Source organism: Pseudorasbora parva, chromosome 15 (genome assembly GCF_024679245.1).
Source record: "Pseudorasbora parva isolate DD20220531a chromosome 15, ASM2467924v1, whole genome shotgun sequence".
Classification (NCBI taxonomy): Eukaryota; Metazoa; Chordata; class Actinopteri; order Cypriniformes; family Gobionidae; genus Pseudorasbora; species Pseudorasbora parva.
In genome coordinates this window covers 45,066,927-45,079,791 of record NC_090186.1, presented here as the reverse complement: position 1 = coordinate 45,079,791, position 12,865 = coordinate 45,066,927, and the positions used below count along the sequence as shown (strand labels likewise).

Genomic DNA, 12,865 nt, shown 5'->3' with positions numbered 1-12,865 from the left:
TGTAAGTACTGAAATTACTAAATAAAATAAAATAAAATAAAGTTATATAGAAAAATACCCCCCAAAACAAAATTTTAAAAATAAATAAGTGACAAATCACATTAAATTACTAAAACTATCATTAAATTGGATATAAATATGATGTAAAAATGTATAAATAAAAGCTATAATAGTATACAAATAATACTGACTGAAAACTCAATTGTCTGCAATATTTTGTGTTTAAATTATTAAATAAAACCATTACACGTTAAATTATTTAAACAAATCTTACAATTACATAAAATACAGTCAATATGATTTTAAACAACAGTACAGTCCACTGAACACAATGCACTTTCATCTCTCATAGCTTTAATTATTTTTATCATAATAGTTACACCTAGCAACACCCTAGCATCACTCTCAGCAACTATGTAGCAATACACTTACAACCTCCTTAGTAACCCCATAGCAACCATTCAACTCTTTATCCTCCCGCTCAGCGTACATCAGACAGAGTAGCAGGATTCATTGCTCATTACAGGAGCTCGTGCTTCGCTTTCATATGAAATCATCAAAGTGCATCCTCTCTTCAAAGACAGACAGCAGATTAATCTGAACGCATCACATTAGCAGATGTGTTTCTGCTCATCTCCACTCAAAGCCATTAGTTAGCAGCTGTCACTGTGTATTTTATAATCGACTGCAGTTTGTGTGTCGTACTCGAGTCACGTTCAACCCAACCGATATGTTCATTTACGCAAACACCTCAGAGCCCTTCGGTCTGCTTCTCATCATGATTATTTATGTAGTTCTGAAGCTGTGTGTGAGTCATGTGACGTGTGTGGAGAGCTGACAGCAGCAAACGTACAGTGGCTTCCAGCGCTGCAGTCTACTTCATGTTAGCAGTGCTGGCTAAGGTAACCATCACCCTAGCAAACACATATCGTAGCCACATTCTAAAAACACACCCAGAACACCCTAGCAACCACATATCGTAGCCACATTCTAAACACACCCAGAACACCCTAGCAACCACATATCGTAGCCACATTCTAAACACACACAGAACACCCTAGCAACCACACACTGTAGCAACATTCTAAACACACCCAGAACACCCTAGCAACCACATACTGTAGCAACATTCTTAACACACCCAGAACACCCTAGCAACCACACACTGTAGCAACATTGCAAACACACCCAGAACACCCTAGCAACCACACACTGTAGCAACATTCTAAACACACCCAGAACACCCTAGCAACCACACACTGTAGCAACATTCTAAACACACCCAGAACACCCCAGCAACCACATACTGTAGCAACATTCTTAACACACCTAGAACACCCTAGCAACCACACACTGTAGCAACATTCTAAACATACCCAGAACACCCTAGCAACCACACACTGTAGCAACATTCTTAACACACCCAGAACACCCCAGCAACCACACACTGTAGCAACATTCTAAACACACCAGAACACCCTAGCAACCACACACTGTAGCAACATTCTAAACACACCCAGAACACCCCAGCAACCACATACTGTAGCAACATTCTTAACACACCCAGAACACCCTAGCAACCACACACTGTAGCAACATTCTAAACATACCCAGAACACCCTAGCAACCACACACTGTAGCAACATTCTTAACACACCCAGAACACCCCAGCAACCACCTACTGTAGCAACATTCTAAACACACCAGAACACCCTAGCAACCACACACTGTAGCAACATTCTAAACACACTCAGAACACCCCAGCAACCACATACTGTAGCAACATTCTTAACACACCCAGAACACCCTAGCAACCACACACTGTAGCAACATTCTAAACATACCCAGAACACCCTAGCAACCACACACTGTAGCAACATTCTTAACACACCCAGAACACCCCAGCAACCACCTACTGTAGCAACATTCTAAACACACCAGAACACCCTAGCAACCACACACTGTAGCAACATTCTAAACACACTCAGAACACCCCAGCAACCACATACTGTAGCAACATTCTAAACACACCAGAACACCCTAGCAACCACAAACTGCAGCAACATTCTAAACACACCCAGAACACCATAGCAACCACATACTGTAGCAATATTCTAAACAAACCCAGAACACCCTAGCAACCACACACTGTAGCAACATTCTAAACACACTCAGAACACCCCAGCAACCACATACTGTAGCAATATTCTAAACATACCCAGAACACCCTAGCAACCACATATTGTAGCAACATTCTAAACACACAGAACACCCTAGCAACCACATACTGTAGCAATATTCTAAACACACACAGAACACCCTAGCAACCACAAACTGTAGCAACATTCTAAACACACACAGAACACCCTAGCAACCACATACTTTAGCAACAATCTAAACACACACAGAACACCCTAGCAACCACATACTGTAGCAACATTCTAAACACACCCAGAACACCCTAGCAACCACATACTGTAGCAACATTCTAAACACACAGAACACCCTAGCAACCACATACTGTAGCAATATTCTAAACACACACAGAACACCCTAGCAACCACACACTGTAGCAACATTCTAAACAAACCAGAACACCCTAGCAACCACACACTGTAGCAATATTCTAAACAAACCAGAACACCCTAGCAACCACACACTGTAGCAATATTCTAAACACACCCAGAACACCCTAGCAACCACACACTGTAGCAACATTCTAAAGACACACAGAACACCCTAGCAACCACACACTGTAGCAACATTTAAAAAACAATGTATCGACACTAGGATTTAGACGTGCTAAAATATGTTAACCGAAGCTGACACTTTCGAAAGTTTCAACATACCACATTTTACCAAAGTGTACAACCAGCACACAATCGATCCCAAAATGTATAGCTTGCAATTGCGATAATTTTGATACCTTTTTTGTGTTTTATTCCATGGTAAAATGACTCACTGGGATGTGTGTGAAGATTAATTTTAGTTAGTAGCGGCACAACACCGTTATTTAAACCCCAGCACTCATAGTCATGAATCCTATCACTGCACTGAGTCTCTGGAAATGAAAAAATTATTTGACAAAACTGCTCGACGAAATCCAGATTCCACAGAACTGCAGACAATTCCCTTTCGTCCTTCGACACATCATGAAACCAGTAGGGATGCATTCAAGAATATACAAGCGTAATGCTTTAACACTCAAGAAAAGCCATTTTCATCGCATTCACACTCTCTCCTCAATGGCGCACCAGAGACACTTTATCTCTCCGCGTGATTTCACACCACAAACACAATGATGGCGCGTCCTCAAACACACCTCCTCTTCCCTGAAGACTTCAAGGGACTGACGCTTCAAATCAAATGAGTATAACTGTGCATACATTAAAGGGTTAGTTCAGCCAGAAATGAGATGTCTGTCATTAACTCCTCTCCCTAATGTCGCTCCACACCCGTCAGACCTCCGTTCATCTTCACACACAGTTTAAGATATTTTATATTTAGTCCGAGAGCGTATGCAAGTGTATGCACACTATACTGTCCATGTCCAGAAAGGGAATAAAAACATCATCACAGTAGTCCATATGAGACATCAGTGGGTTAATTAGAGTCTCTTGAAGCATCCAAAATACATTTGGGTCCAAAAATAACAAAAACTACGACTTTATTCAGCATTGGCTTCTCTTCCGCGTTTGTGTTCAATCCTCAAATAAAGATTCAAACGGTTATGAGTCAGCGAATCGATTCATGATTCGGATCGCGTGTCAAACGGCTGAAATCACGAGACATTGGCAATCCGAATCATGAATCGATTCGCTGATTCATAACCGTTTGAATCTTTATTTGAGGATTGAACACAAACGCGTAAGAGAAGCCAATGCTGAATAAAGTCGTAGTTTTTGTTATTTTTGGACCCAAATGTATTTTGGATGCTTCAAGAGACTCTAATTAACCCACTGATGTCTCATATGGACTACTGTGATGATGTTTTTATTCCCTTTCTGGACATGGACAGTATAGTGTGCATACACTTGCATACGCTCTCGGACTAAATATAAAATATCTTAAACTGTGTGTGAAGATGAACGGAGGTCTGACGGGTGTGGAGCGACATTAGGGAGAGGAGTTAATGACAGACATTTCATTTTTGGGTGAACTAACCCTTTAAAGGGACTGACGCTGAGTTTCAAATGAGTTTTACTCCGCATACATTAACTGCCTGCTAACTAAAAGTTAAAATGTTTTTTTGAATGGGTACAGCTGCCTCAATCCCGTCGGATCGACCCGGCAGCCATCCGTTATTATATCTCTGAAGAGCATCGCTGCCTTCAGCTGGAGTAATGCCGTCTGAATGGAGTTCGGTGCCACTCTCGAGATGCTCCTTGAAAAGCAGCCTTTCAGAAAGTACAGTACGTGTCCTTGAAAGCCAGCTTCTCAAAACACACACGGATATTCTGAGAAAACGGAAAGAGCTTGTGTGACTCATAGCGTGGTGGTTTAATTTTCAGGTTTTAATGGATGCGATCATGTGAGGTGTCTTGAGATTTATTAAGGGTGAGATTCAAAACATAGCCAATAAAAATGTGTTTACTTGTAAAAAAACACACAAAAAAAACCTTTTCACAAATCTGGAACGTTCAGCCAATCTCAATTTTAAATATAGCTGCAAGCAGCAATTAACAGGACAAGCACAAGAAGACATGTCATGTGCAACGAGTAATTAAAGAGATTATTTTAGTCAAAATTACTGAAAAATCTACTAGTAATGTGAAGTGACTCTTTTATGCTATTTTAAAGTTTCCAGGTTTGCATGCATCAAAAGGACACACTTTCATTTTCTCATAATATACATTGCACATCACCCCATTGTTCATGATTCTCAAACGACTCGACAGATAAATCAGTCTCCCTAGACCGTTCCTTTCCGTGAGCTGCTGAACTTCAGCTCCGTGCACCCATAGCACCCTAGCAACCACATACTGTAGCAACATTCTAAACACACACAGAACACCCTAGCAACCACAAACTGTAGCAACATTCTAAACACACACAGAACACCCTAGCAACCACATACTTTAGCAACATTCTAAACACACACAGAACACCCTAGCAACCACATACTGTAGCAACATTCTAAACACACAGAACACCCTAGCAACCACATACTGTAGCAACATTCTAAACACACAGAACACCCTAGCAACCACATACTGTAGCAATATTCTAAACACACACAGAACACCCTAGCAACCACAAACTGTAGCAACATTCTAAACACACACAGAACACCCTAGCAACCACATACTTTAGCAACAATCTAAACACACACAGAACACCCTAGCAACCACATACTGTAGCAACATTCTAAACACACAGAACACCCTAGCAACCACATACTATAGCAACATTCTAAACACACAGAACACCCTAGCAACCACATACTGTAGCAATATTCTAAACACACACAGAACACCCTAGCAACCACAAACTGTAGCAACATTCTAAACACACACAGAACACCCTAGCAACCACAAACTCTAGCAACAATCTAAACACACACAGAACACCCTAGCAACCACATACTTTAACAACATTCTAAACACACACAGAACACCCTAGCAACCACATACTGTAGCAACATTCTAAACACACCCAGAACACCCTAGCAACCACACAATGTAGCAACATTCTAAACACACAGAACACCCTAGCAACCACATACTGTAGCAATATTCTAAACACACACAGAACACCCTAGCAACCACACACTGTAGCAACATTCTAAACACACACAGAACACCCTAGCAACCACATACTGTAGCAATATTCTAAACACACACAGAACACCCTAGCAACCACACACTGTAGCAACATTCCAAACACACACAGAACACCCTAGCAACCACATATTGTAGCAACATTCTAAACACACACAGAACACCCAAGCAACCACATACTGTAGCAAGATTCTAAACACACACAGAACACCCTAGCAACCACACACTGTAGCAACATTCTAAACACACCCAGAACACCCTAGCAACCACATACTGTAGCAACATTCTAAACACACACAGAACACCCTAGCAACCACACACTGTAGCAACATTCTAAACACACACAGAACACTCTAGCAACCACATACTGTAGCAACATTCTAAACACACACAGAACACCCTAGCAACCACACACTGTAGCAACATTCTTAACACACACACAGAACACCCTAGCAACCACACACTGTAGCAACATTCTAAACACACACATAATACCCTAGCAACCACACACTGTAGCAACATTCTAAACACACACAGAACACCCTAGCAACCACACACTGTAGCAACATTCTAAACACACACAGAACACCGTAGCAACCACACACTGTAGCAACATTCTAAACACACACAGAACACCCTAGCAACCACACACTGTAGCAACATTCTAAACACACACAGAACACCCTAGCAACCACATACTGTAGCAACATTCTAAACACACACAGAACACCCTAGCAAACACACACTGTAGCAACATTCTAAACACACCCAGAACACCCTAGCAACCACACACTGTAGCAACATTCTAAAGACACACAGAACACCCTAGCAACCACATACTGTAGCAACATTCTAAACACACCCAGAACACCCTAGCAACCACACACTGTAGCAACATTCTAAACACACACAGAACACCCTAGCAACCACACACTGTAGTAACATTCTAAACACACACAGAACACCCCAGCAACCACACACTGTAGCAACATTCTAAACACACACAGAACACCCTAGCAACCACACACTGTAGCAACATTCTAAACACACCCAGAACACCCTAGCAACCACATACTGTAGCAACATTCTAAACACACCCAGAACACCCTAGCAACCACACACTGTAGCAACATTCTAAACACACACAGAACACCCTAGCAACCACACACTGTAGCAACATTCTAAACACACACAGAACACCCTAGCAACCACACACTGTAGCAACATTCTAAACACACAGAACACCCTAGCAACCACATACTGTAGCAATATTCTAAAAACACACAGAACACCCTAGCAACCACACACTGTAGCAACATTCCAAACACACACAGAACACCCTAGCAACCACATATTGTAGCAACATTCTAAACACACACAGAACACCCTAGCAACCCCACACTGTAGCAACATTCTAAACACACACAGAACACCCAAGCAACCACATACTGTAGCAACATTCTAAACACACACAGAACACCCTAGCAACCACACACTGTAGCAACATTCTAAACACACACAGAACACCCTAGCAACCACATACTGTAGCAACATTCTAAACACACACAGAACACCCTAGCAACCACACACTGTAGCAACATTCTAAACACACACAGAACACCCTAGCAACCACATACTTTAGCAACAATCTAAACACACACAGAACACCCTAGCAACCACACAATGTAGCAACATTCTAAACACACACACAGAACACCCTAGCAACCACACACTGTAGCAACATTCTAAACACACACATAATACCCTAGCAACCACACACTGTAGCAACATTCTAAACACACACAGAACACCCTAGCAACCACACACTGTAGCAACATTCTAAACACACACAGAACACCGTAGCAACCACACACTGTAGCAACATTCTAAACACACACAGAACACCCTAGCAACCACACACTGTAGCAACATTCTAAACACACACAGAACACCCTAGCAACCACATACTGTAGCAACATTCTAAACACACACAGAACACCCTAGCAACCACACACTGTAGCAACATTCTAAACACACCCAGAACACCCTAGCAACCACACACTGTAGCAACATTCTAAAGACACACAGAACACCCTAGCAACCACATACTGTAGCAACATTCTGAACACACAGAACACCCTAGCAACCACACACTGCAGCAACATTCTAAACACACACAGAACACCCTAGCAACCACACACTGTAGCAACATTCTAAACACACACAGAACACCCTAGCAACCACACACTGTAGCAACATTCTAAACACACACAGAACACCCTAGCAACCACACACTGTAGCAACATTCTAAACACACCCAGAACACCCTAGCAACCACATACTGTAGCAACATTCTAAACACACCCAGAACACCCTAGCAACCACACACTGTAGCAACATTCTAAACACACACAGAACACCCTAGCAACCACACACTGTAGCAACATTCTAAACACACACAGAACACCCTAGCAACCACACACTGTAGCAACATTCTAAACACACAGAACACCCTAGCAACCACATACTGTAGCAATATTCTAAAAACACACAGAACACCCTAGCAACCACACACTGTAGCAACATTCCAAACACACACAGAACACCCTAGCAACCACATATTGTAGCAACATTCTAAACACACACAGAACACCCTAGCAACCCCACACTGTAGCAACATTCTAAACACACACAGAACACCCAAGCAACCACATACTGTAGCAACATTCTAAACACACACAGAACACCCTAGCAACCACACACTGTAGCAACATTCTAAACACACACAGAACACCCTAGCAACCACATACTGTAGCAACATTCTAAACACACACAGAACACCCTAGCAACCACACACTGTAGCAACATTCTAAACACACACAGAACACCCTAGCAACCACATACTTTAGCAACAATCTAAACACACACAGAACACCCTAGCAACCACACAATGTAGCAACATTCTAAACACACACACAGAACACCCTAGCAACCACACACTGTAGCAACATTCTAAACACACACATAATACCCTAGCAACCACACACTGTAGCAACATTCTAAACACACACAGAACACCCTAGCAACCACACACTGTAGCAACATTCTAAACACACACAGAACACCGTAGCAACCACACACTGTAGCAACATTCTAAACACACACAGAACACCCTAGCAACCACACACTGTAGCAACATTCTAAACACACACAGAACACCCTAGCAACCACATACTGTAGCAACATTCTAAACACACACAGAACACCCTAGCAACCACACACTGTAGCAACATTCTAAACACACCCAGAACACCCTAGCAACCACACACTGTAGCAACATTCTAAAGACACACAGAACACCCTAGCAACCACATACTGTAGCAACATTCTGAACACACAGAACACCCTAGCAACCACACACTGCAGCAACATTCTAAACACACACAGAACACCCTAGCAACCACACACTGTAGCAACATTCTAAACACACACAGAACACCCTAGCAACCACACACTGTAGCAACATTCTAAACACACACAGAACACCCTAGCAACCACACACTGTAGCAACATTCTAAACACACCCAGAACACCCTAGCAACCACATACTGTAGCAACATTCTAAACACACCCAGAACACCCTAGCAACCACACACTGTAGCAACATTCTAAACACACACAGAACACCCTAGCAACCACACACTGTAGCAACATTCTAAACACACACAGAACACCCTAGCAACCACACACTGTAGCAACATTCTAAACACACCCAGAACACCCTAGCAACCACACACTGTAGCAACATTCTAAAAGGCATCAAATTCAAGAATAATTTCACATTTCTACTACATAAACCACCCAATCTGCATACTTCAGCGCTGAAGTACCCCTTTAGGCTGGGGAATTTTGGAAATTCTTCAAGTTGTAAAGGTAGGAAATTTGCAGTGAAAATTGGGAATCATTATTCATTATCATCACTCCTGTCTCTTACGGGGTACCTCAGGGCTCTGATTTAGGGCCGTTACTTTTCTTCCTTTACATCAGGGCTATTCAAATCTTGCCCTGGAGGGCCAACGTGCTGCAGAGTTTAGCCGGCGGCAGTGGCTCAGTGGTTCATGTAGGTTGTCTACAAACCAGAAGGTTGGTGGTTCAATCCCCGGTTCCACCTGACCAAGTGTCGAAGTGTCCATGAGCAAGACACCTAACCCCAGCTGCTCCCGACGAGCTGGATGGCGCCTTACATGGCTGACATCGCCGTCGGTGTATGAATGGGTGAATGTGAGGCAAAATGTAAAGCGCTTTGGATGGCCATAGGGTCTGTTAAAAGCACTATATAAATGCAGTCCATTTACCATTTACCAGAGTTTAGCTCCAACCCTGATCAAACACACCCAGCTGGGATTTTCTAATGATCCTGAAGATATTGCTGAGTATGTTCAGGTGTGTTTTATCAGAGTTGGAGCTAAACTCTGCGGCGCATTGGCCCTCCACGGCAAGATTTGAATAGCCCTGCTTTACATGATTTACCCTATATGGAGTAGAAATGGCATTTCATATAAATTAAAAATGATCTTGTTTTCTGTTTAAATTAATATTATTCTGCTTACCCCATTATTTATTTTAAGCAAAAACTCTCTTCATTTTGAGTTATTTTTCCCAAAACAAGACAATTACTTTCGCTTGTCTAGTAAATACTTCTTGATGTAAGAATTTCTAGATGTTTGGACTAGAAACAAGACAAAAATACTGAGTAAGAAAAGCATTTTTTACAGTGCAACACGTTCAGTTTAGCTCCACGAGTCGGTGGGCGGGGCTACAGAAGCAGGTGGGCGGGGCTACAGAACAGCGTACACATAGAGGCGGTGTTGTACTCTTCTTATACGTCAATGATTAGAGAGCCTTGTTTGCTGGGCCTTATATATATATATATATATATATATATATATATATATATATATATATATATATATATATATATATATATATATATATATATATATATATAATGCTCAAGGGAAAGTTGATTTCTCAACTCATCACCCCTTTAAACTAAATTAAAGTGAAACAGCACTTACACTGCACGATGAGCTCGACCACGGCCTCTCGGGGCTTGACGTTGAAGCCGTTGTACTGGCTAGTCTGGCAGCGGTAGGATCCGCTCATCTCGCGCGAAACATTCACGATCCGCAGTATGCCGTCGTAGCTCTCCATCTGCATGTTTCCATCCGGCATCGGCACCTCTTTATCCGCCCGCGACCACAGGATGATGGGCTTGGGTTTCCCTGAAACAAGGCACTCCAGCTCCACCGTCTCACCCTCCCGCACCGCCAGCGGGGACTTGCCCTGCGGCACAGTCAGGTTTGGGGGAACTAAGAAAGAGAAAAACAGAGGAGGGACTGATATGGGACTCTAGAAAGGAAGCAGACGGGGTCGCTAAAGATGGTCAACGCTGGTGGATGTGTGTGCATGCCATAGAGACGGAGCGTATTTAGGCCACGCCCACACCGGGGGAAAACAAACCAACTAAGGCGCCTCCTTGTTATTTCGGACTTATTACAAGAAACAGAGCAATGTCTAAAAGCTGAAATGCGAGATGGTGTGCAGCACACGTAACTCAGTTTTTATAAGCTGTCAACCCAAAAAAGCGAGCGTTTAAGGAGACAAAAGTGGACACGGGCAATAAGACGTGAAGCTTCAGCCGAAGAATGGCTCAGTTTAGGATCCTGACACTCAGTATGTCTCAGTGTGCAGTAAACATTTAGTCAAATATTCAAATGTCAGATTTATAATATACTATATTTCCTGTCTCTGATGACTTTCCCCTCCGGTGGACGTCGTTCTCAGTGTAATATAACATGTCGCGCTCTGTCTCTAGTGCACTTTTATGTCTTTAAACACTCGTTTTATTTGGGGGTCAGCAGCTCATAAAAACTTCTGGGTTTTTGGTTTTGGTGGCACTTCTGGTTTCTTTAGCTTGTTTTCTGCACACCTCATCACATATCAGCTTTTAGACATTGTTCGTTTTTTGTTATAAGTCAGAAATAACAAGGAGGCCGCTTCCTGCAATAGAAAGTCAATGGAGACGGTTGGTTTGTCCCCCCCCCCCCCGGTGGGCGTGGCTTTAGATTATGACGCGTGCCGCTCTGTCTCTATAGTAACAGTTAGAGGAGCAAATGGGTGGAGCTTATGTGGAGCTCCTCCTCTCTAGACATCCAGTGAGGAGGAGCTAATGTAATTAGGGCCTCATGGGTGGAGCTAGAATATCCGACAACACCCACAACTCTATCCCAGCTCCACCCCATTAGACGTCCAGAGAGGAGGAGCTGTACTTGCCTTTACCTTTGCCGCTCTGTCTCTATGAAAATGAAACCCGACTGATCGAAAATCAAACGACCGAGCGTTTAAACCACAGAGCGTATAAAACAGCCACACGACCGACCAAAGTGCTGTACACAGGATCAGATTTTTTTTTAAACGATAAACCGCTAAAACACAATAAAAGCCAAGGTCAGACCCCAGTTTAAACAAACTAGATCAATATAAAGAAGAAACCACAAAGAGCAAGGTAGAGACTAGGGCTGTGCAATATAGCGAAATTATCGAAATATCGCAAATGTGCATATCGCGACGGCACGCAATATCTGAAGGATTTTAATAGGCTACTTCAACATTGAGAAAAGTGTAAGTTTTAGGTCACACATTGGGCAGAGAATAGATAGGGGACATTACTGTTACTTATGGGACTTGCTTTACGTTAAAAAGAGTTATTAAACGCAATAATTTGCGAAAAACAATAACTAGCAGTCTCGCGCTGTTTGACACACACACCGAAATGTGAACAATTTGTGACACACATTTTTTCTACAACACTGCTGGTCACTTTCAGAAGTTGTAGCGATGCTTTCTTTTCGCAGAAAGAATGTGAAACACAAATGGTTTCATTCTCAGTTTTTTAATAATTTTTAAATATAATTTAAATAGATTTTACACACTAATTGCAATATCGTATCGCATATCGAATATTGCGTTATTGAACAAGATATCTCATATCACATTTTTCTTCAATATCACACAGCCCTAGA

The 12,865-nt window shown here is 42.3% G+C and overlaps 2 protein-coding genes across 4 annotated transcripts in view; one reads left to right on the top strand and one right to left on the bottom strand.

The window, feature by feature from the left end:
• Positions 1-12,865, bottom strand: part of LOC137041739 (MAM domain-containing glycosylphosphatidylinositol anchor protein 2-like) — a 204,216-nt gene that overhangs the window by 44,657 nt on the left and 146,694 nt on the right. The window contains exon 8 of the mRNA XM_067418352.1: positions 10,859-11,152. Within this exon, the coding sequence (XP_067274453.1) occupies positions 10,859-11,152 (294 nt within the window). The remainder of the gene's footprint in view (positions 1-10,858; positions 11,153-12,865) is intronic.
• Positions 1-12,865, top strand: part of LOC137041735 (armadillo-like helical domain-containing protein 4) — a 281,479-nt gene that overhangs the window by 180,911 nt on the left and 87,703 nt on the right. The gene's annotated exons all lie outside the window — the stretch shown is intronic.